General features: G+C 41.4%; 1 protein-coding gene across 2 annotated transcripts in view; it reads left to right on the top strand.

The window, feature by feature from the left end:
* ctbp2.L (C-terminal binding protein 2 L homeolog) overlaps nucleotides 1–23988 on the top strand; it is a 59178-nt gene that overhangs the window by 23455 nt on the left and 11735 nt on the right. The window contains exons 1-6 of one of the 2 annotated variants that reach the window (XM_018225148.2): nucleotides 6422–8316; nucleotides 13260–13414; nucleotides 15474–15618; nucleotides 20803–21009; nucleotides 21770–21984; nucleotides 23693–23823. In XM_018225148.2, the coding sequence (XP_018080637.1) occupies nucleotides 6534–8316; nucleotides 13260–13414; nucleotides 15474–15618; nucleotides 20803–21009; nucleotides 21770–21984; nucleotides 23693–23823 (2636 nt within the window). In that variant the 5' untranslated portion in view covers nucleotides 6422–6533. Of the gene's footprint in view, nucleotides 1–6421; nucleotides 8317–13259; nucleotides 13415–15473; nucleotides 15619–20802; nucleotides 21010–21769; nucleotides 21985–23692; nucleotides 23824–23988 lie in introns of those variants that run through there. The other variant, XM_018225150.2, reaches the window with a different exon arrangement.

Consider the following 23988-nt stretch of genomic DNA (forward strand, 5'->3'; position numbering starts at 1 on the left):
TTGCCTCCAATAAGGATTAATTATTTCTCAGTTGGGATCAAGCTACTGTTTTTTATTATTACACAGAAAAAGGAAATCATTTTTAAAAATTTTAATTATTTGAATAAAATGGAATCTATGGGAGACAGCCTTTCCGTAATTCGGAGCTTTCTGGATGACGGGTTTCCAGATAACGGATCCCATACCGGAATTAGTAACTGTACACATTCTATTTCTAAATCGATGACTGGTCAGCCCGATGCCCAATTAAAAGTTTTGCTGTCTTCCAACAAGTCGCCTTGCATTATGATAGTTATGATGAGTCATTTGGTTACATGATCACGGCTGCTTATTGGTTTTCACTTTATTTATTTATAAAGCACCAGTGATCAGTAACAGACCTTTGTGCTTTTTCACCGCACTGTTATTAGATCCCTTCCTTTACAATGTCATTCGTAAAGCTCCTTTTGTCTTTCTTCAACACTTTTCACAAGTTTCGCTGCACTTTGTTTAATGAAAGAACCTTCTGTAATCTGGAGTGTACATTACAAGGCAATTCTACCAGTATCAGAGGAAGGAGAGACAGTAAGAGGGGGATTTGCAAATCAGCATAGTACAAGGTAGTTTTCTATGATTTGGGTACAGGTATGGCATCTGTTATCCTGAAAGCTCTGAATTACAGGAAAGCCTTCTCCCATAGACTCCATTCTAATCAAATAGTTCAAATATTTAAAGATGATTTCCTTTTTCTCTGTAATAATAAAACAGTAGCTTGTACTTGATCCCAACTAAGATATAATTACTCCTTATTGGAAGCAAAACCAGCCTATGGGGTTTAAGATCCCCACCTCCCAAGCATTCTGGATAACAGGTCCCAATGGAATAAGTGAGATATTAATGTGTGCGTGCGTTGGGGGTAGGGGCAGCAGGCCTAGGGGCGCCTCATTTACAGATCCGGTGCTGCAAATGCAATAAGAACGTAACTCTGAACATAACCAGCCAGAACATAATGGAAAACACTCAAACCTGGGTCTCAAATGCACATCAAATGCACAAAATAAAACACCCACATGTGAAAGCCCTTAAGGTGGCCATAGAGTCTATACAATTATGATCTTTCCAGGAAAGATCATTTGTTTAAATACACACGTGTGGAGCTAAATTGTCAGATAAACAGACAGAAACAATAGAATTCTACCTGTATCTGACGATTCAGCACTAACAATGGCCGATCAAAATATTCCAGCTGGCCCAATCAATGAGCCGACCAATATCCAAGTCTTCTGCCGATATCGATCAGCTTGTCTCCTGCCATACACATACTGAATATCGTACGAAAATTTGTTTCATATAATATTATCGGTGCGTCTATGGCGACTTTTAGTCTCATATCTATAGGTGCATTCATTTTGGGAACACATACCAGAACAACTCCTATGTCTAATCCCACCAAAGAATATATCGGACGTATGTCTTTACTGAAGTAGGTCTTTGCAAGAATAATGTGCCAAAATGTTGCTGGTGTAAATTCTCTGCAAATTCACGATTACTACAATGGTAGTAGGGAAAATTCCCATTGATGCCGGTGAAACCTGCAGCCTCCGCCTCCTCTGAAAGGTTATAAAGAATCAGCTGCACACGTCATTTTAACGCCAACCTCAATTACATCAGTGGTGTAGTCCCTCTGAAGCCACAAATATGCTGGCAGGGTCGGATTGGGCCGGCGGGACACCAGGAAAAAACCCGGGGGTCCAGGCCAGTCCAAACCTGCTCCCCCGGAAAATACAGTTAACAATGCGATGCATCTTCTGCGCCCGTATGCGTTGTGTCTTCTGCGCTCATGAGCGTTGCATCTTCTGCATGCGCACAATTCATTCGTGGAGGCGGGCAGGGGGCTGGAGGCCAGGAGGGGGGCCCTGTGACAGCATCACCGGTGGGCCCGGGCCCTCCAGTCCGTCCCTGTATGCTGGAAATCTGGGTTAAAATGCTGCATTTTGTTTAAAAAAAAACACATTGCATTTTCCTTTGAAATTGCACTCTGCACTTGCAGATCTTAAACAACGCCTATAAAATAATTGAGAGCTAGATATAAGGAGCTGCTGATACTAATTGTTAAAGGCCCCACCCATTAACCCATCATTTTAATTAGGGGCGTAACTATAGAGGAAGCAGACCCTGAGGCTGCAGGGGGCCCCAGGAGAAATAGGGAGCCCCCTGAGACCCTAATTAATGAGCAATTTCATTGGTAAAACAGGACAACCTCTGGATTTGTTAGGGGGCCATAAAACGAATTTGCTGTGGGGCCCAGTAACATCTAATTACGCCATTGATTTTAATTTAATGTGACACATGATATAACTTGAGTCACTGAAGGCAAAACACACACAATATGAGAAGTATAAGGCCCTGCCAACTTACCCATCATTCTCACTGTATGTGACACATCAAATATTTTGAAGTCACTGAAAGCAAAACCCATAAATCACTTCTTTCATACTGAACATTCAGTGGCGTAACTAGACCCCTACGGTACATAAATTTACAACTGGGCCCCCCTACCCCCCATGCATTGGACTGGAACACAGTCTCCCATAGATTCCATTATAATCAAATAAATCAACTTTTTAAAAGTGATTTCCCTTTTCTCTGTAATAATAAAACAGTAGCTTGTGCTTGATCCCAACTAAGATATAATTAATCCTTATTGGGTTTATTTCATGTTTATATGATTTTCTAGTAGACTTAAGGTATGTAGATCCAAATTACGGAAAGCTCTGTTATCTGGAAACCCCCAGGTCCTGAGCATTCTGGATAACAGGTCCCATACCCCTTAATTTTCCACTACTAGGTCCAGGTGAGTCACAAATACTATATACATAATAATAATATTAATAATAATAATAAAAAAAAATGTCAGTAAGTACTTGGACAAAATACACCGCACTCATTCATTCGGTGTGCTGCTGTGTCACGGAGACACATTGATTGTAGGCACCCTGTGATGGACCGGAGTTATTCTAGCTTATTGTATATTTACCATTTCATCTGCATCCAATAAAACAGAATGCCTATAGTCACACAACCAAGTGGCCATTGGGACATGTCTTTAGATTTGGCCATTCCTCATCCTCAGTACAGGCGAAACGTTTCAGCCGTTGTTGAATTGCATCTTTCGCCTGCTCTGAGCAGTAGTTGCAGTTTGACAATAACGGGAGAAAAGCCATCCTCACAGTCAGCAACAACTCATAGTCAGACGTTGCTCAGTAGCCTTATGGATCTACTGAAATAATCGCAGTGTCATATGCACATATGTAAATACAGACAGGACAATGACGGTCTTGACTTAAGCTCCCCATAGACGCAAAGTTTTTTTTGCCGAACGACCGATTTTATCGAAGTCCGACCAATCCTTCGAAATTATCGTACGGTTAGTATAATTTGAACGATCGTACCTCTAACGATTTTTCGGCCGACATCTGTCAGAGAATTGATTGGCCAGGTTACAAAATCTTTATCGGTCCCAGTCTATCTATGTTTGCAGAGACAAGCAGGCAGCTCCCCTTTGTTTTCCTGGCAATATCGCCTGAAATGGTCTTTTTAGTTGATGGACAATTTGACGAGCATTTCGAGATAATCGTGGTCTCACGATGACGATCAGATCTTTTAAAAATCTTTAAATCTATGGCCAGCTTTAGGCAGTTCACTGATATTTCAGAAGGTGACGGGAAATATTCACCAGAAATCCTCCTCCTGCACCCCCGGTAGTTCCGCCACTGTGAACATGGGTTAATCATCCAAACCTAATTGGGGTTAATAACACCCAAGCCTGTTCCCTTGGCATACACTTATAGCACCGCATGATGATATAGTGAGTATCGCATTAAAGCTATAAAGCAGGAGTATCCTCTTCTGAACAAAATAAAACAGTTTGGGAAGTAATAGTGCCTCCCTGTGTGTTTGCTTCAGATGTATCCTCTGTACTTAGATTAAAGGATTATTGCTTGATCCTGAGAAGATTAAGGTCACTATGATTTTGTGTGATGGACAAGCAGTTGTAGGAGGCAGTGGTATGTGCTTGCAGGAGCCTCACTATTATTCAAATGCTTATTAGCCCTGGGTTTTTTGCTTGTTCTCCTCCTCTCAGCCCAAAATCAGAGCAATCTAACGGGGATAAGTGAAAGCATATGCACTCTTTATAACCAGAAGTGGTTCCAAAAAAGTCATTTAAGTTTCAGTAAATTACAACTGAGCTGTCACTTTAATATTAAAAAAACAGGTTTACCAAACCTAAAGATCTATTTATGTATTAAAAATTCTTTGGAACTACATTTTTTCGTGAGCAAAACAGAATTCTCTTCAGTTGTCCATGAGCTAAAGTTATGTGATGAAAAGGATTTAAATGCAGAATATGAGGTTGAAGCCATTGAAGGATGTGGGAGATGTAGTTCAGCAAATGCTGGGGGGGGAGAGAAACAACCGTACGGTCACTAGTGAGGGTGCAGCTGTGTATAACATTCTAGGGCAGAATATCTTTGTCCTGGATACCCAGCGCTTTAGACCCTTGGCCAAAAAATGAAGGGTCCTATGTGAATATAGAAAGTACAGGTAAGGGATCTGTTATCCGGAACCCCTCATCCAGAATGCTCCTAATTACGGAAAGACCATCTCCCATAGATTCCATTTCATCCAAATAATTAATCTAGTGCACAGCCTTGCCACATCACATCCAGGATCCCCTAATCAGAATTGAATTATACTTTAATATAGTACAGGTAAGAATCTCGTTATCCACAAAGCTCTGAATTACAGAAAAGCTGTCTCCCATAAACTACATTTTATCCAAATACCTGTAATACAAATGTTTTAATATTATTTCCCTTTTCTCTGTAATAATAAAACAGTAACTTGTACTTGATCCCAGCTAAGATATAATTAATCCTTATTGGAAGCAAAACCAGCCTATTGGGTTTATTTAATGTTTTTAATGTTTACATGATTTTCTAGTAGTAGTTTAATATCATTATATTTTAAGTAAGCGGTTTAAGATCTGTTATCCGGAAACCCGTTATCCACAAAGCTCTGAATTATGGGAAGGTCATCTCCCATAGATTCCATTTTATCTAAATAATCCAGATTTTTAAAAAGGATTCCCTTTTCTCTGTAATAATATAACAGTCCCTTGTATTTGATCCCAACTAAGATATAATTAAATCCTTATTGGAAGCAAAACCAGCCTATTGGGTGTTTTTAATGTTTACATGTTTTTCTAATAGTAGTTTAATATCATTATATTTTAAGTAAGCTGTTTAAGATCTGTTATCTGGAAACCCATTATCCAGAAAGCTCCGAATTATGAGAAGGCCATCTCCCTTAGACTCCATTTTAATCAAATAATTACAATTTTTAAAAATGATTTCCTTTTTCTCTGTAATAATAAAACAGTAGTTTGTACTTGATCCCAACTAAGATATAATTAATCCTTATTGGGGACAAAATAGTCCTATTGAGTTTAATTAATGTTTACCTAATTTTTTTAATAGACTAAAGGTATGAAGATCCAAATTACGGAAAGATCCGTTATCAGGAAAGCCCCAGGTCCCGAGCATTTTTAATAGTAGGTCCCATACCTGTAATACATAGGGAGGTCAGAAAAATCCTCAGCTGTTGCTAGACTACAACTCCCAGCACCCCCATAATAAAAACAAAGCTGCTGCTTCTTATAGCCAGGCACCTCCTCTTGATTTGTAATGTTGTTATTTTTTACAATTGCCAGTATTCTACTGTCGCTTTCACAGTTAGGATGTTCTCCCTGTGCCCCCTTATTATTTAGGCTGTGCCCCGTATTTGCCGTAGTGACTCCCATGCATGAATAAGCAGGCGGAGCATTGTGCTCAGATTTTCCGTGGATATTAAATCCTGCCTCCAGCTGCGTGAGCTGGATTACTCTTTCATCAGGAGAGATTTATCAGGACATAACCCCTAGGCGTTTTATGTTTCTACCTGTCCCAATTTCTGCGGCTCCCTGCAACCATTTCCAGATCAATGTTCATGGAAGACATGAAAGGCCAGAGAAATCAGGGAGGGGGGTATCTCAGGGAGCAGGTTCCTCTTCCTGTAATGCCAACATCTCTTTGCTACTGGGTAAACTTTCTGTCACGCAGGATTATGGCTTTACGGGTTTTCTAATCTCTACACACAGTTATCCATGGGAATAAAATGTCCCCGTGGCCATTCGGGCAAAGCCATTGGGATTAGTGGTAGGCGACCAGTCTGTTGCTGAAACCGGCAGAAACCGCTATCTCTCAGCGTGTCTTCCAGTATTGTGTCTCCTTAAATTACCTGGGATTAATAATTCAGACGATACCTTTGTAATTCAAGCCTCCTATTTTTTTGCTTGTGCCTCTGGAGAGTTGAGGTGCTGCTACGTCTATTTATTGTGTGGGTTTTTTAGAGTTTTTTTTGGCTACGTGTAACAGAAGATTTTGACTGAGACGTTTTTACACCTCCTCCTCCTCCTCCAGCTCTTTATCTAAGCTTAAGGATTTTTTTTTCCAATGCCGGTTCCAAACAAGCACACAAACATCAGTCGTTCTCATAGCTGGGATGCTGCAGGTTGCTATGAAGGCGGCTGGGAGGGAGACATCTCATCAGGATATCACAGAACAGCAGGCAGAAACAATTCTTTGACCTACAACGGAGAGGAGGCTTTCTACAAGCTACCAGGAGGTAGATCCCGAGATATTACCTTGCCAGGCTGCACAGAAATAAAGCCAGAACTCTTTTCTTACCCAGACGCCTATCACCGAGGTCAGCAAGGTCACCCTGTGCGTCAGGACCGTAGGCCACCGAGGAATAACTCTGTTCCAGACTTCAGCTCTCCGTACGAAGCACAAGGAGCAATGGCTGTACGAGGGTCTTTGCAAACTCATGATTACTACACTGACCCATCAGTGGCTGCCAGATCCTTAGAGGATCCTCGTTACTACAGAGACCATGTGCTCTACCATGCTGGGCAAGGCTATGGGGCACCAGTCTCTCGGACCGCCTGGGAACAGCCAGTTCGTCCTTTCTTCCCACAAGAAGTAGGGCGCGTGTACAGAGATCCTACAGGTAGAGTAATCGCTGGGGGCCAACAAACTAGAAGCCGTGATTCTTCACCTGCAAGATACTCAATTGAACCTCTCCATCCTAGGTATGGGTCAGAGGCTTCAGCATTCCCCAACAGACAAATGTACAATGACATGCTGGAAAGATCCCTTGATCCCTCTACAGGGAGACAGACAGGTCCCACCTGCTTAGTGGTGGTGCCCAATGAAGCTGCTGCTGCTATGGATGGAACTCTAGGGACTTCTTCTGTTCCAGCAAATCGTGGGTACAGCTCATTGAGAGAGAACGTCAATGCTAAGATGGCTTATGATACTTACGAGGGCTCACTGGCTCCATCCCAACCTCAGATTCCTATGCCACTTGCAGGTACCGAAATCAAGAGGGCAGTGGACATGGAGTTCATCTCTGTCCTGAGGAACGAAGGCCTTTCTGAGGCTACTATCAATGCATTGATACAGCAAGGATTTGACATGCCCAGTTCACTTGCTGTTATGGAAGACCATGACATTAAATCAGTGGCGGCTAATCTTGGCCAAGCTAGATTGCTTGCAGGTCTTATCAAGAGCTACAGAGTTGATCTGCAGATGCTAAGGCAGGATCAGCAGAAAAACAGCTCTATGAGAGCTCGGGTTCGTTCCAACAGCTTTAGCCACCAGGGTGACCTTATGCGCAGTGAGTTTGTTGGCCATTCTCTGAACAATCCAGTGCTGGATGGAGTGCAGAACCCTCAGCCTGCCTTATCCTTGCAGCCAGTGTCTCCCCGTATGGCTGAACTCAACCGTCGCCCTTCTAGTGCTCCATCCCAACACCTGTTGGAGACTTCCAGCAATCCAACATTTGCTGTAAATGCCCAAAATGCCCAATTTATAGCAGGCACTGGATACACGGGTCATGTTCAGCCCCGACCAGCTTCTGCTTTCCCTGCTTCAACTGGTATCCCAATGATGGGCGTGCATAGTAACCTTAACCCAGGGCCAAAAACAGCTTACCCTACTAGTTACACAGTGCCCATGGAGTTGATGAAGAGAGAGCGTCTCCCACCAGCATCCCCTCTACAGAGCCCACACTGCAGCCCCCAGCTTCTACGCAAACAGGGGAGCCATTTGGAAGCCCAGTTGAATGTCCCTCCACCTACTATTCCCAATCAGCATGTACTAAACTCTCCCTACCAGGTCACCCGCCGCACTGGACCACCTATCATTGTCTCCAGCATGGCATCACCAGAACCAAGTAATTATTTACATATATTGCAACCCCAGTTCCATGTACTGTACTGTTTAATCTAGAAGCTGTTTAATATGCTGATGTCTGTCAAGAAAAGACGTTGACATTAGATAATTGTGATGGAAGGTAATGGTCAGAAGCAAATAGTGCTTGGATTTTGATGTAGGTGTCATTTTAGGCAAAAAGAATTGTGTTTTTTAAATAGGTAATATATTAATGGAGCACTCACCTTTAAACTGTCTTTCAGTAAGTTGTAGATCGACATAAAGCAGCTTTGCAGTTGGTCTTCATTTTATTTTTATCAATTACAGAAAAAAAAATGCGGCCTCCTATATTTTCAAATGTAAAATGTTTGGTAAGGTCCCTATTACATACTCTATAGACATTCATCTGGAGCCAATTAACATGCCGGTATGTTTTTGGAGTGTGGGATGAAACCAGTACACAGAGAGAACATACAAGCCCCTTGCATATAGTGATCAGGTTGAAATCAAACTCAGGACCAGGGTTGGAATGGGCCAGAGGGACCCTGGGAAAAACCCAGACTCCCCGGCCCAGACTCGCTCCCTGCATGAAGCCTTTCTGCATGGCTTCTGAACTCCCTTTCTGGGCTTCAGCAAGGCCAGAGATGGGTTACGGCACAGGCAGGGGGAGCGGTTGGGGGCACAGGAGGGTTGTGAGGGGCCCTGAAGCAGCAGCCCTAGTGGGCCCCCAGTCTGACGCTGCTCAGGACCCCAGCAAAGCAGCCTCTAACCATAGAGTCTCTGAACTGCCCTGCATGGGTCTTGTTGCTCTCCTCTCTACATGTTCCCTTCCAGTTGCCCTTCTATATATATTTCCCATGTTGATACTTAAAACCATTGCATGTTAATGATATTGCCCCAAACACACAAACAGGAGAATACATTTTATTAAAAATCATCAGAAATGTTCCAAATGAAGACCAGTTTACATAGCAGCACAAACTACCACTTGAAGGGCATCTAAAGGCAAAAAAATAAAATCCAATTTTTACTTTCTTTAATGAAAAAGAAACCTATCTCCAATATACTTTAATTAAAAAATGTGTACCGTTTTTATAAGAAACCTGACTGTATGCAGTGAAATTCTCACTTCATTTACTGCTGTGGATAGGAATTGTCAGATGGTCCCTAACTGCTGAGCAGGGAAACAATCATACTTATGAACAGCAGGGGGAGCCCCCGACTTACATCCCAGCCATGCAGAACTCAAGCAGCTTTGTTTATAACATTCCCTCATCAGCCCAGACCACACTGAGCATGTGCACAGTCTTAGTCTTTCAAGATGGTGACCCCCTGTTGCCAACTTTAAAAGCATAAATTATTTGTTTGGTTAGGCTTGTGGTGCAGTAAGTTCATGATTATATTTAGTATACAAAATACAGGATTTCTAGCCTTATTCTATTTTAGACTTTACATGCCCTTTAAAAAAAGTGAATTTCAGTTGTTTAATAAAATGGTAAAGCTGACGTATTTTTTATCAATGAGCAGAAGTCTAGGATTGTTCTTGAGCAATAAAAAGGAACAGAAATAACTGTTTATTGCTGTTTCCCCATTAAGTCTATGTGAGATCACAAGCAAACAGGGGCTGTATGCCGATATGTACTGTAACAGTACAGGTATATAACATACGTTATCCTGAAACCCGTTATCCAGAAAGCTTTGAATTTCAGAAAGGCCAGCTCCCATATATCCCATGTTAAGCAAATAATTAAATTTTTTAAACATGATTTCCTTTTACTTTGTAGTAATAAAGCAGTAGCTTGTACTTGATCCCAACTAAGATTTAATTAATCCTTATTGGAAGCAAAACCAGCCTATTGGGTTTATTTAATGTTTACGTGATTTTTACAAGATATAAGGTCCGACAATCCAAATTACCGGAAAAAAAACCTTATCCGGAATAATCCAGAGCATTCTGGATAATAGGTCCCATACCTGTGAATGTGATACAGTGAGCTTTCTGGCTATAAAGCTATAAACTCTTATCTACATTGGGTCAGTATTAGAATTTTGGGCCCCCAAGCTTTATATAGGAAACAAAAAGTTCTTGTTAAGATTCTACATGACTTTGTGTCATTTATAAGATGATTTAGAATGTATATTAATGTCCAGTCTGCAGCCCTGTGGATGTTATTTTCAGTCTTTGGATGCAGACAGCTGGCCCTACCAACAGATTTAGCAGCAGATGAGGATTTTCGGTAGTGCAAGCTGCTCAATCACATTGGCCTTGTTAGACTTCTATCATTTCGACTGTGTGATCCACCTCCTAAAACCTAATGCTCCCAGATTTGTTTTTAGTGCCTCTTTGTATCTAGTGACAATCCAGTAAGTCACACCAGCCCTGCACTCTATTCTGGCCTTGATATTATTTCTATAAATAAGGGCCCAGGCTACACTTATCCCAATTCACCTGAAAAAAGAGGGTTCCCTCGTCCCCTGGTTTTCTTTTGTTGCAACCGACTTTGGTTGCCTCTTTCGCTACAAGTTGCCCAGCAACCAAAGTGATGGAACCAGAATCCCAAGGTGACAATCTCCAGGGTGACCTTGCAGTTTACCTGGCAGAGCTTGACAGCCAATTAGAGGGAAGCTGACATCACTGCCTCCAAATATCTGCTGTAATCAGATATATAGGGAAGAGAGTCAACATATAATACAGGTATGGGATCCGTTATCCGAAAAACCCATTATCCAGAAAGGCCGTCTCCCATAGACTCCATTTTATCCAAATAATTAAATTTTAAAAATATTTTCCTTTTTCTCTGTAATAATAAAACAGTATTATTATTATTATTATTATTATTAGAAGCAAAACCAGCCTATTGGTTTTATTTAATGTTTAAATTATTTTTTAGTAGACTTAAGGTATGAAGATCCAAATTGCAAAAAGATCTGTTATCTGGAAAACCCCAGGTCCTGAGCATTCTGGATAACAGGTATATATATATATATATATATATATATATATATATATATATATATATATATATATATATATATATATATATATATATACTGTCTTCTTCTGCTTATTCTGACTATTCAGACACAGTTGTCCCCAGAAATGATCTGGCTGCACTGTTTGGCTTAGACACAGTATTGTGGCTTTGACCACAATATTCAACTTGTCTGAGTGGCATTGGTTGAATATGCTGATCTGCTGATACTGACAGCAATATGGTGGTCCAGGCCTGTCCTGTAGTCACATACAACTGTATCAGGATGGCCTCACTGTGCAGTTTTATAATGCTACTATGTGAGCAGGGGATTATATATTTAAAGGGGCTGTTTGCCTTTAAAGTAACAGTAAAACCAAACAATGAACGTTTTTAAAACAAATGTCAATATCATGTAGTGCTGCCCTGCACTGGTAAAACTTTTTAAATAAACTATAGTAGAGTTTTTGCAGCAAACACACCAGTTGTACGAATGTAAAGCAATCAGTACATTTTATTTTCATTACTTTAATGTACTTTCATTTGTTGGTGTTACTGTTCCTTTAAATTAATTTTTTAGTATGAGGTAGAGAGTGATATTCAGAAACAATTTGTAGTTGCTTTTCGTTTTTTTAATTATTTGTGGTTTTTGAGTTCTTTAGCTTTTTATTCAGCAGCAATTTCAGCAATCTGACAGCTAGGACCCTAGCAACCATGCATTGATTTAAACAAAAGACTGAAATATGAATAGGAGAGGCCTGAGTAGAACAATGAGTAATAAAAAGCAGCAAACTATAAATGTGTAGCCTTACAGAGCATTTGTTTTTAGATGGGGTCAGTGACCCCCATTTGAGATCTAGAAAAAGTCAGAAGAAATCATTCAAAAACTTTAAAAAAGAAAAAAATGAAGACCAATTAAAACATTGCTTAGAATTAGCCATTCTTAAAGTAGAACCACCCCTTTTAATACTACTGTGGCTGCATATGGCTAAACAAAGCTTCCCTTATGATATGAAGGAGCTACTTCCACTAGGTGGAGCCAAATCCTTCCATGCGACATTTGCATTTCAGATTCCATCATAGTTTTGTAAATGGCTGAATATAAATGCAGCTGCATCTCTCTATTGTTTTACACAGCAGGAATGGCAGGATAAAATGTTTCGTATTTTCAGCATTCGTTATTGATCGGTATGATGTTAAATGAGAGATTCCCAGGGTGCTGGAGATCTTTGTAATGGCCTAACCGTTAAATGATTCAGAAACCTTATTTTTTTTGGGAGGGGGATAACGTTATATGCAAATGCTGATTTCCACGGCTGATCCTAGTATCAAGTAGAACTGGTATGGGCTCTGTTATCTGGAAACCTGCTATCCAGAAACTCCATAGACTCCATTTTAATCAAATAATTAAAATTTTTAAAAATGGTTTCCTTTTTCTCTGTAATAATAAAACAGTACCTTGTAATTGATATAATTAATCCTTATTGGAGGCCAAACAATCATTTTAGGTTTATTATTTAATATTTAAATGCTTTTTTTTTTAGGGATGCACTGAATCCAGGATTCGGCCTTTTTCAGCAGGGTTTGGATTCGGCTGAATCCTTTTGCCCGGCCGAAATGAATCCAAACCATAATTTGCATATGCAAATTAGGGACGGGGAGGGAAATCACGTGACTTTTTGTCAGAAAACAAGGAAGTAAAAATGTTTCCCCTTCCCACCCCTAATTTGCATATGCAAATTAGGGGTTGGATTCGGTTCGGCATTCGGCCGAATCTTACACAAAGGATTCGAGGGTTTGGCGGAATCCAAAATAGTGGATTCAGTGCATCCCTAATTTTTTTTAGTGGACTTAATGTATGGAGATCCTAATTACGGAAATACCTCTTATCTGGAAAACCCCAGTTCCCAAGCATTCTGGATAACAGGTCTCCTAGATGTACTGTTCCTGTGCATGCTGCTTATAGCTGAGTCTCACTGTGCTTCTGTTTCAGGCATGCGCCCCCAGGCTGTGAATGGTCCCATGCACCCTCGCCCGCTGGTGGCCTTACTGGATGGCAGAGACTGCACGGTGGAAATGCCAATACTGAAAGACCTGGCAACGGTGGCCTTCTGTGATGCCCAGTCTACGCAGGAGATCCATGAAAAGGTTGCATGAGGGAACTTGGACCATTGTGTCCCATATTACTTGCCCCTCCCTCTTGAAAAACTGTTATTGATTCATTAAACCCTTTTGTTATAATTCCCAAATATACTCACTGTAGAAATGAATAATGAGCACAACATTAACCCCAGGCATGCTAGGAAAATCAATTTACGGTAGAAAAAGGAGCGTTGCATAACCCTAAACATACTAAATAAGATCACATCACAAAAGAATCAGTACTGCATTAAAAGAGAAGGAACGGCCTATTTACTTGGGGTGCCAAAAGTTATTATATATACTTATATACACCCCGGGCCGGTGCTCCTAACAGCAAAAAACTGCACCGGTCTGGCGAGTGCCACGGAGTGATCGGCTTCCTACTGCATATGTGCACCCGCGCGAAGAAAGAAGACGCCAGAACTGACCGCTCCTTGGTGCTCACTGGTATAACCCCGGACCGGTGCACTTTTCTCCTGATAGGAGCACCAGCCCGGGGTTTCAGGTAATTATATTCAATAACTTTTGGCATCCCCAAGTAAATACAGCCTACAGTAAATACAGTCTAAATACATTATTTGTATTGACTATTTATATAGTGTCGTTGTATTCCGCAGAGTTGTAGAGAGATGATACGTCATTCCCTGCCCCAATGGAGTTTACAATCCGTATCCTATCCAGAGTAACTCTATACACACACTGTGATCAGTATTACTAGGAGCCAATTCACCTGCTACACATATACAGGGAGAACCTAAAAACTCCTTGCAGATAGTGCCCAGGCCAGAATGGAGCTCAGGACTTCAGCTCTGAAAAACAAATATACCAAAAAAAAAAACCTCTGTAGAAATGAATAATGATAAACACATTAACCTCAGACATGCCAGTAAAATAAATTCACTGTAGAAAATGGATAATTAAAAACTGTATAAACCCAAACATACCAAATAAGCAAAAGAGCCATATTGAAGGGTGAAAAATGAGTCCTTCTCAAATGTACAGCATGCACCCAGAGTCTTCTTAAAAAAAAGAAGGTATTCACATGCGTCTTGCTACACACATAGCACTGCACCCAAACCTTAAAGTATAGGTGAACTCTTTTCATTCCAAGATATTAAAGGTTACATTTGCTGTTAATATTAATGAATTTTGTTACAACAGCACCACCTGCTGGTCATTTTCTGACCACCAAGTAGTCAAGGAAGTTGTCAGGAGTAAGAAAGAGGCTGCTCTGATGTTCTTCTGGTTAGGAAAAAAATTAGAAACCTTTCTCAAATCTTTCCTAAGCAGAAGAACATCAGAGCAGCCTCTTTCTTTCTCCTGACAATTACCTTGACTACTTGGTGGTCAGACCGGTTGAAAAATGACCAGCAGGTGGCGCTGTTGTAACAGAATTCATTTATATTAACAGCAAATGTAACCTTTAATATCTTGCAATGAAAAAATAAATAAACAATGAATGTACATTGCAAACGTTCTTAGAATAGTGCCCCCATCAATTTTACATTCACTTATTTTTAAGTTTTACTTATCCTTTAAACACTGAAATGCACAGAATCCTCACCCAAAGCAGTGCAGCAGGGAGCATGGCAGAGAGCAGGGTAGGGCTGGAATGGGGCACGAGAGACACAGCTCAGATGCCCCTGGATCACTTCTATCTTTGCACTAGACGGGCTGCTGAACAGGTGAAGTGCCGAGCAAAACAGGGTGATTTCCAAAAAATCCATGTGAGTTGACTAATTTTCCCCCAACCACAGCGATCCTGTTCTGTTCATTGTGCAGGACAGAGACTAGCAATGGCGGCAGGATTAGACCGGCCCATGAGATACCAGGAGAAATCCTGGTGGAGGGGAGTTGGGAGGGTGATGGAGGGAGGACGAGGTGGTCGACCCTTGGGGTCAGGTGATCTGATGGGTCCTAGTACCCTAGTCTGACACTTAATGGTATTTGGAAACTCAGGGTTCCACCAGCATAAAACTGTCCTTACCTGTCATTCTACCTTGTCTTACACCTTCTCCATTGGTTTGCAAGTAATATTAAATATTAAACACAAGTTGTGTTGCAGGTTCTGAATGAAGCAGTGGGCGCCATGATGTATCACACCATCACACTGACGCGGGAAGATCTGGAGAAATTCAAGTCTCTTCGCATTATCGTACGAATAGGGAGCGGATACGACAACATCGACATCAAGGCTGCTGGAGAACTGGGTACATGCCAACCTCTGTGTGATCAGTTCTGTGTGACTCATTTGTAGAGGTGAGCCGATCCGGCGTGTTTCAAATCACGGATCCATTTGGCTAAGTCAGAACCGTGGAACCACTTCCAAATGAATCAGTTTAAGGATGGATTTGAACACAGGGTATCCAACCTGTGGCTGCAGAACTAAAACAAAGGTTATTCATCTGTTTTCCTTAATGTGATAGTTCAACTACAGCTGCAGGGCCACAGGTTGGGCATGCCTGTATTAGAATGTGATGAATTTAAGTGATTTGTCTTAAAGCGATACTATCAATTATTAACCAACTTTTTAACCCCATCATATAATCACCCATGTTATAATAAGTATTGATTTGTAACTAGTACTTGCTTAACTAGTGCTCAGATATGGGTCACATGGGGTAATGTTATAATATCTGCACCAGGTCTAGTTTACTATGGCTACCAAATAGATATTGTAAACAGGGGACAAGTAAATTGTACCTGCTGATTAGTTGGTATGAGTTCAGTGTTGGACTGGCGGGTCCGGGCCCACTGGGGCTGCCATATCAGGAGCCTGCATGTACCCGACCCCACCAAAGGCCCCCTGTTCAGTAGCCTCCTGCAAACCACCTCCACCCGTGCCAACAAGCGAATGCCTGCGATTTTATTCTATCGTTCGGGGTGGGGAGAAATCACCAGGCAGATCAAGCAGGAGAGGATCTGGTGTCCCACTGGCCCAATCCAACGCTGTATGAGTTAGTAGATATGGTGCAAACCTTGAGACTTTTATTACATTCTGAGTGATATATTGATGACATCAGCATACAGGCTGCATTGATTGGACACATTGTTGGCGTTTCAGTGGGTAAGCCGTAAGGGTAAGTGGTCTTACTTTGTTTGCAACCAAAATAATTCATCATGGTATGGAAACAGTTATCCAAAAACCCATTATCCGTTAAGTTTCGAATTGCAGGACGGTCATCTCCCATAGAGTCCATTTTAATCAAATAATTCTTAGATTATTCTTCAAATAATCATTTTTTCCTTTTTCTCTGTAATAGTAAAACTGTAGCTTGTACTTGCACCCAGCTAAGCTATAATTAATCTTTTATTATTTATATCATTGTATTAATTAATATTTAAACGTGCAGCTTGTTAGAGACTTTTTATAAAAGTGGTGATTATGGTATGGGGTTGAAAAGCAAGGTTATAGATGATGATAGTATCTTAGTGTAACGATTCGCTCACCTCTACGTTATTGTGCTAAGTCAGACCAATGGTCAGGGCTAGAATTACAGATGGGGGGCCCCAAATAAGGGCTGGGTCAGATAAAGTGCTTTCTCCGCCAGTGTATTCAGGGCTGGTCCTATCAAATGTGGGGCCCAATTGGGACCATGTTGGCGGGGCCCCTAGACAAAGTGTTGCTGGCTACTGACACAGCAAGTATTTAGGAAAATAAGGGCATACAGGCACAAAATAGAAAGGAAAGGGGCAGTGCGGGGCCCCCAGAGGTGCGGGGCCCAATTGGGCCCAATTGGTCCAATTGGCCTAAGGCCGGCCCTGAGTGTATTGACTTCCTTCCACTCCCGAAGTAACTGCGCATTGACAGGCACGGCATCTGCTAAACAGGCCTTTTGGCTAAGATCAAGTGTAGAACCTTCTTATGATCCTATGTGAGGAAGTGGAAACACTTGGTCTTTGGGCCACTAAGATCATGTGTAGTTAGATCCGCTTGATCCGCTGGAATAGGCCGATGAAGTGGAAGCTTGATCAAAGCGATGCACAGTGATCCTTTATGGAGAAGTGCTTGATCCACCTTTTTTGGGTCTTGCATAATACACGTGCTTGCTTAATCTTGCTTCGCTTCCCATATCCCCAGCTGCTTGGCTAGGGGGGGAAATCTTCTCTCCACTATTCCTTTCCTCTTCTTTCTTTTTGCTGGCCGCCAGCCGGAGCCCTAACAAGGCAATCAATGGCATTGCACCGTTCTCTACAACCCCCTTTTCGTGTTTGGTTTGAGCACCCTGGATGGGGTCCTAGTCCCTTTGGCTGGACTCGCAGGCCATGACACGCCCTGGGGGAAGCTTCGGCAGAACCCAGGGTAGACAGGACTCCCCCTAGCTTCGGCAAAGGGTAGTCCAAACGACCCCAAACCCCTTCGGGGGGTGGGGATGTTGGGCCCTCCCTAGCTTCGGCGAAGGGGGACCCACCCGTTCAAGCTGTCCACGGGCGATAGCCTGGGACACTTGGGCAACGGAGCCCATGCCTTCGGGTAGGACTTGGAAGGATGATTCAATATCATCTGCCAAACAGGGCGGATTTTGGAGCAGAAACATAAAAGCATTTTTTTTTTGTGCTGTAACCAGGGCTGTAGAGTCTGTACATAAATCCAACTCTGGCTCCTCCGTTTATGGGACCTCTGACTCCAACTTTCATATTTTTGGTGGTATTGTTCCTTTAATATACTAATGTATTGTCCATGTTGATTGAAAGAAGTACACAACAAAGCTCAAGAATATAGACCACATAATTTGGTAATTCTAAAACAAAATCAAAGTTAAACTACACAAAACAAAAACAATTGGAAAACCTAAAAGAACTTGATTATTAATCGAGCCTGGTGTATTCTGTAGCTATAGAATAGCTGTTAAATACAATCCAACATTAAAGGAAAACTATACCCCCAAAATGAATACTTAAGCAACAGATAGTTTATATCAAATTGAATGACATATTAAAGAATCTTACCAAACTGGAATATATATTTACATAAATATTGCCCTTTTACATCTCTTGCCTTGAGCCACCATTTTGTGCTGCCTCACACTAACTAACTAACACTAACTGTAACAGGAAGAAGTGAGGAAGCAAAAGGCACAACTCTGTCTGTTAATTGGCTCATGTGACCTTACATGTGGTTTGTATGCGTGCACAGTGAATCTTACGATCTCAGGGGGCGGCCCTTATTTTTTAAAATGGCAATTTTCTATTTATGATCACCCAATGGCACATACTACTAAAAAAGTATATTATTATGATAATGGTTCATTTACATGAAGCAGGGTTTTACACATTAGCTGTTTTACTCAGTATCTTTTAATAGAGACCTACATTGTTTGGGGGGTATAGTTTTCCTTTAACTAAAAGACTGTTCTTAGAAACAGAATTGCTTCTGCCAGATCCTCCTTCATAGAAGCTCTTAAATCTGACTGGATTATTTTCAAAAATTATTAGGAGTTTGAGTTGGCACATTTTTGGCGTCTCTGACTTCAGATACCCCAAATTGCTCCAGACTCCACAGCTCTGGCTGCAACCCACCTAGTCTGTGCACAGGCAGATGCAGTACCTGTCAATACAAAGTGATTTTGGGCACAGTAGCAGAAACGTTTTCTCCCTTGGCATGAATATGTTGGCAGAGAAAATGCCTCATCAGACATGGTCTTAAAGGAGAACTAAACCCTAAAAATGAATAATGCTTGAAATGTCATATTTTATATACTGAACCTATTGCACCAGCCTAAAGGTATGGCATCTCCATAACAGCAAGGATCCAGGACTTCGAAGCTGTCACAGGAGTTTCCCATCTTGAATTTTTTTAGGAGTGTCTGTGACACTCACATGCTCAGTGGGCTCTGAGCAGCTGTTGAGAAGCTAAGCTTAGGGCTCGTCACTAATTATCCAGCAGAAAATGAGCTTCCCCTGTAATATAAGCTGATGCTACAGGGCTGATTATTAAATTCTGATGCTAATTGCACTGGTTTCTGTGCTGCCATGTAGTAATCTGTATTAATTACTAATCAGCCTTATATTGTGACATTTCTATTCTATGTGTACTGTATATTGTGAGTGGGTCCCTAAGCTCAGTAAGTGACAGCAGCACAGAGCATGTGCAGTGAATCAGCAGAAAAGAAGATGGGGAGCTACTGGGGCATCTTTGGAGACACAGATCTTTACTGCTAAAGGGCTGTGGTTGTCTTGGGCTGGTACAGAAGCACAAAACATAATGTACAACATTTCTGCTTTAGTTCTTTTATAAGGGGATGAATATTATGATGTTCAGGGAAGCCCAGCCTGCAACAAAAGAGCTGCTTTTGAGATACAACTCCCAATATTCTCCTAGAGCAGTGGTCCCCAACCTTTTTCACCCAGTTGTAAAAAGAGTTGGGGTGATTAGGGTTGCCACCTTAGCCAGTAATTTACCAGCCTGGCCGGTTAAAATGATGGCTGATCCCAATGTTATTAATAGGGAAAAAAGATAAATATATAGGAAGGCCGGTATTTTTTTCCAGAAAACGTGGCAACCCTATCTGTGATTGGCTTTGTGGTAGCCCCTATTTGGATTTACAGCCTATAGGGGGCTCTGCTTGGCAGTACACCTGGTTTTTATGGAACCAAAACTTGCCTGGAATTGAAAAATAAGCAGCTGCTTTGAGGCCACTGGGAGCAACATCAAAGGGGTCGGTGAGTAACTTGTTGTTCATAAGCCACTGGTTGGTGATCACTGCAGTGTCGGACTGGCCCGGCGAGACACCAGGAAAATACCCGGTGGGCCCTGATCCTCATGGGCCCCGCCGGGCCAGAACCCCTCTCTAAGTATTTAGATTTGAAGAAAAAAAATTCCCGGAACTGCGCCGCCCGCGCATGCACACCGAGCAACGCTGTTGCGCATGCGCACCGAATGGCTTCCTCGCTGATCCAGCGAGTCACAGTAGGGGGCGGGGGGCCAGGGGCCGGAGGGGGGCCCTCAGTCCGACCCTGGATCACTGCACTAGAGCTTGGATTTTCAACTCTATATATATTACAGTATTGCTAACCAACATGATATATCCCATGTGCTTTTAGGACTATATTTCACCTACTGTAAAACTTGCCCTGTCAGTGGTAATTAGGGTTGCCACTTGGCCGGTATTTGACTAGCCTGGCTGGTAAAAATTATGGTTTATCCCAATGTTATTAATAGGAAAAAAGATAAATATATATGAAGGCTGGCATAACCCTAGTGGTAATGCTGCCAAAAAAATTTCCCCACAAAGCTGCTTAAGGATTAGGAGTCTCAGGAATCTAATCTGCTCTCAGATGTAGTAATGTGGCGCTCAGGTAGGAATACTCAAACCTGCAGTGTAGTGTACAGTATATTTATTATGTGGAGTTACTCTGCCCTACTGAAACAGTCCTGCATGTTCATCACTCAGGAATTGCTGTGTGTAACATCCCCTCGGCGGCTGTGGAGGAGACGGCAGATTCTACTATCTGTCACATTCTCAATCTGTATCGGAGGAACACGTGGCTGTACCAAGCTCTGCGGGAGGGGACACGAGTAAACAGTGTGGAACAAATCCGAGAGGTGGCATCAGGGGCAGCGAGAATGCGTGGAGAAACCTTGGGTCTTATTGGGTTTGGTAAGTACCAGTGGTGTGTGTTTCACAGCAATGTCGGGGTTCACAGCAAATACCAGAGGACTTTAATAAGTTGCTATAGACAGTGGCTATTTATTGGGTCTGTGGGGGGGGCTGTTTGGGTATCTCTGTACATGAAATGCCAGGGCCTATTTTGAATCTCAGTGCCCAACTGTACAGGGTTAGGGTTCACAAAACAATTTATCCACCAAAAAAGTAGTAACCCCACACTATCTGAATAATTTATTTAGTCCAAATTAATTTTAAACAATTGCCACCATTAAGGTGTATCAATTAGTGAAAGTGCTTAGTGCTTCTTATACCGTGCAGATAATATGTCATTAAATAATTGTTAACACTCAATCAATTGATTTTTCAATATAGATTTTAGAAAGTTTTTGTTTCAGTCACCAATTAAACTCGCAAATTCATTAGTTAAAGTGCTAGTGCTTACATACTGTATAAGACCAATTAATTCATGAATTCATAAATTATGTCAGTCTGATGCTGTCAGTGGGTTAAACTAGAACACTCTGCTATGATCTGTGCCAGACAACATTCTCAGTGATACTTATTTAGTGAGGGTTAAGGAAATTATTCCAAATCCGTGAAGTTCTCACACACAGGAAAACATGACAGTATTTAGGTTAAAAAAAAAGGCATCCATCCATCAAGTTCTGTTTATGGAATAAGACAACATTATTGTGCATTTTAGGACTTATGTCTTCTATAAAAATGAATTTTACTGATACGTTCTCCTTAGGTCGCGTTGGACAAGCAGTTGCTGTAAGAGCGAAAGTGTTTGGTTTCAACATTATCTTTTATGACCCGTACCTGCAGGATGGGATAGAGCGCTCTCTGGGGGTACAGAGGGTTTACACGCTGCAGGATTTGTTATACCAAAGTGACTGTGTATCTCTAAACTGCAACCTCAATGAGCATAACCACCACCTCATTAACGACTTTACCATCAAACAGGTAACATAGTTATGTGCATTACTCACCACTGGAGGAAATAGAGAAAGAAGCTGAACTTTCTGCATAGGGCCCATTGGCTGCCCCCCATATATTGTGTCACCGGTCTAGTCTTAATTCAGGGATATCATCCAAAATCAACTTTTTTATTTTTTTGTATCCTATACAATGTAACATTTGGGGCCCTTTGTGCCATACTGAACATCAAACACTATAAGAACCCCTCTTTGGCTATGTCACCAAATGAGTGGATCTTTCCCCAATATGCCCACCAAAGGCAGGGCATTATCTGGCTAATCTGATCATTCAGCTCTAGGACCAAACAATTGGATTACAATGAAAGGAATAGGCAAGTGGTACATAAGACCCGTGTTCCATTGGGGTGTCCCTTCTAACCTGCTTTGTGGGTGTGTCCCTGAATAAATGTTGGGAAACCTGTTTAGATCATTTAAATGGGTAGTTTGCCTTTAAATAAAGTTTTAATATGACGTAGACGTTGATATTCCAAAACAATTTTGCAATTGGTCTTTCTATGGTTTTGGTTATTTAGCTTATTGTTCAGCACCTTTCCATTTGGTATTTCAGCATCTGGTTGCTAGGTTCTTATTTACCCTAGCGACCAGGCAGTGGTTTGAACGAGAGATGGGAAGACGAATAGGAGAGGGCCTACATAGAAAGATAGATAATAAAAAAGTAAACAAAAACGGGATAGACTTAGGGGCAAATTCATCAAGGGTCGAATATCGAGGGTTAATTAACCCTTGATATTCGACTGGGAATGAAAATCCTTCGACTTCGAATATCGAAGTCGAAGGATTTTGCGAAAAAAGTTCGGTAGGAAGGAAGGATTTTAATCCAACGATCGAAGGATTATCCTTCGACCAAAAAACTTAGCCAAGCCTATGAGGACCTTCCCCATAGGCTAACATTGGGTTCGGTAGCTTTTAGATGGCGAACTAGGGGGTCGAAGTTTTTTCCTAAAGAGACAGTACTTCGACTATCGAATGGTCGAATAGTCGAACGATTTTTATTTCGAATCCTTCGATTCAAAGTCGTAGTCGAAGGTCGAAGTAGCCCATTCGATGGTCGAAGTAGCCAAAAAAACACTTCGAAATTCAAAGTTTTTTTACTTCGAATCCTTCACTCGAGCTTGGTGAATGGGCCCCTTTAAGTCTATCCCATGTTTTTTTTTTCTTTGATTTTAATTAACCATATGGCCCATGGACGGGGGGTCTATCTGGAATTTGACTACTAGTAATGATTTTTGATCTTAGGGAATAAGAATTTTTGGAATTCACATTGATCTTTGGACTGTGTTTAATAAGTAGAGTTACACACCACAGCAACATAATAAAAAAGTAACAATAACAATAAAATTGTAGCCAGAACATTTGTTTTTGGTTGCTAGGGTCAGTGACCCCCATTTGAAAGCTGGAAAAATGCTTTAGAGAAAGGCAAATAATTCATAAACTATAAAAAAATAAATAATGGAAACCAATTGCAAAGTTGCTAGGAATAGGATGTTCTATAACATACTAAAAGATAACGTAAATGCGAACCACCCCTTTATCAGATGTAGTGTAGCTTAACTCATGGTACCAAGGGATTGTTTGATTTGGCCGGCTATTTGCTCATCCGTATTATTCTCATAGTACATTGAGCACAAATCGCAGGCCTGGTTTCTAATGGTTGTGTTTGTCTTGTTCTCCAGATGAGGCAAGGAGCCTTCCTAGTAAATACGGCTCGAGGGGGCCTCGTGGATGAGAAAGCTTTGGCCCAGGCACTGAAGGAAGGTAGAATACGAGGAGCTGCACTGGATGTGCATGAAGCTGAACCCTTCATGTGAGTATAATTCTACATGGTATTTACTAAACAGAGGCACTGTAATAAATGCTGACAATTCTTCCAATTTTCAAGTAATGTTGTGGTTTTAAAAGTAAAACTAATTCTAATCTTTTAGTAGACCATGGGCCTATTTGTTAAATCCTGATAATACTTTACTGGCTA

The sequence above is a fragment of the Xenopus laevis genome, chromosome 7L (genome assembly GCF_017654675.1).
Source record: "Xenopus laevis strain J_2021 chromosome 7L, Xenopus_laevis_v10.1, whole genome shotgun sequence".
NCBI classification, from domain to species: Eukaryota; Metazoa; Chordata; class Amphibia; order Anura; family Pipidae; genus Xenopus; species Xenopus laevis.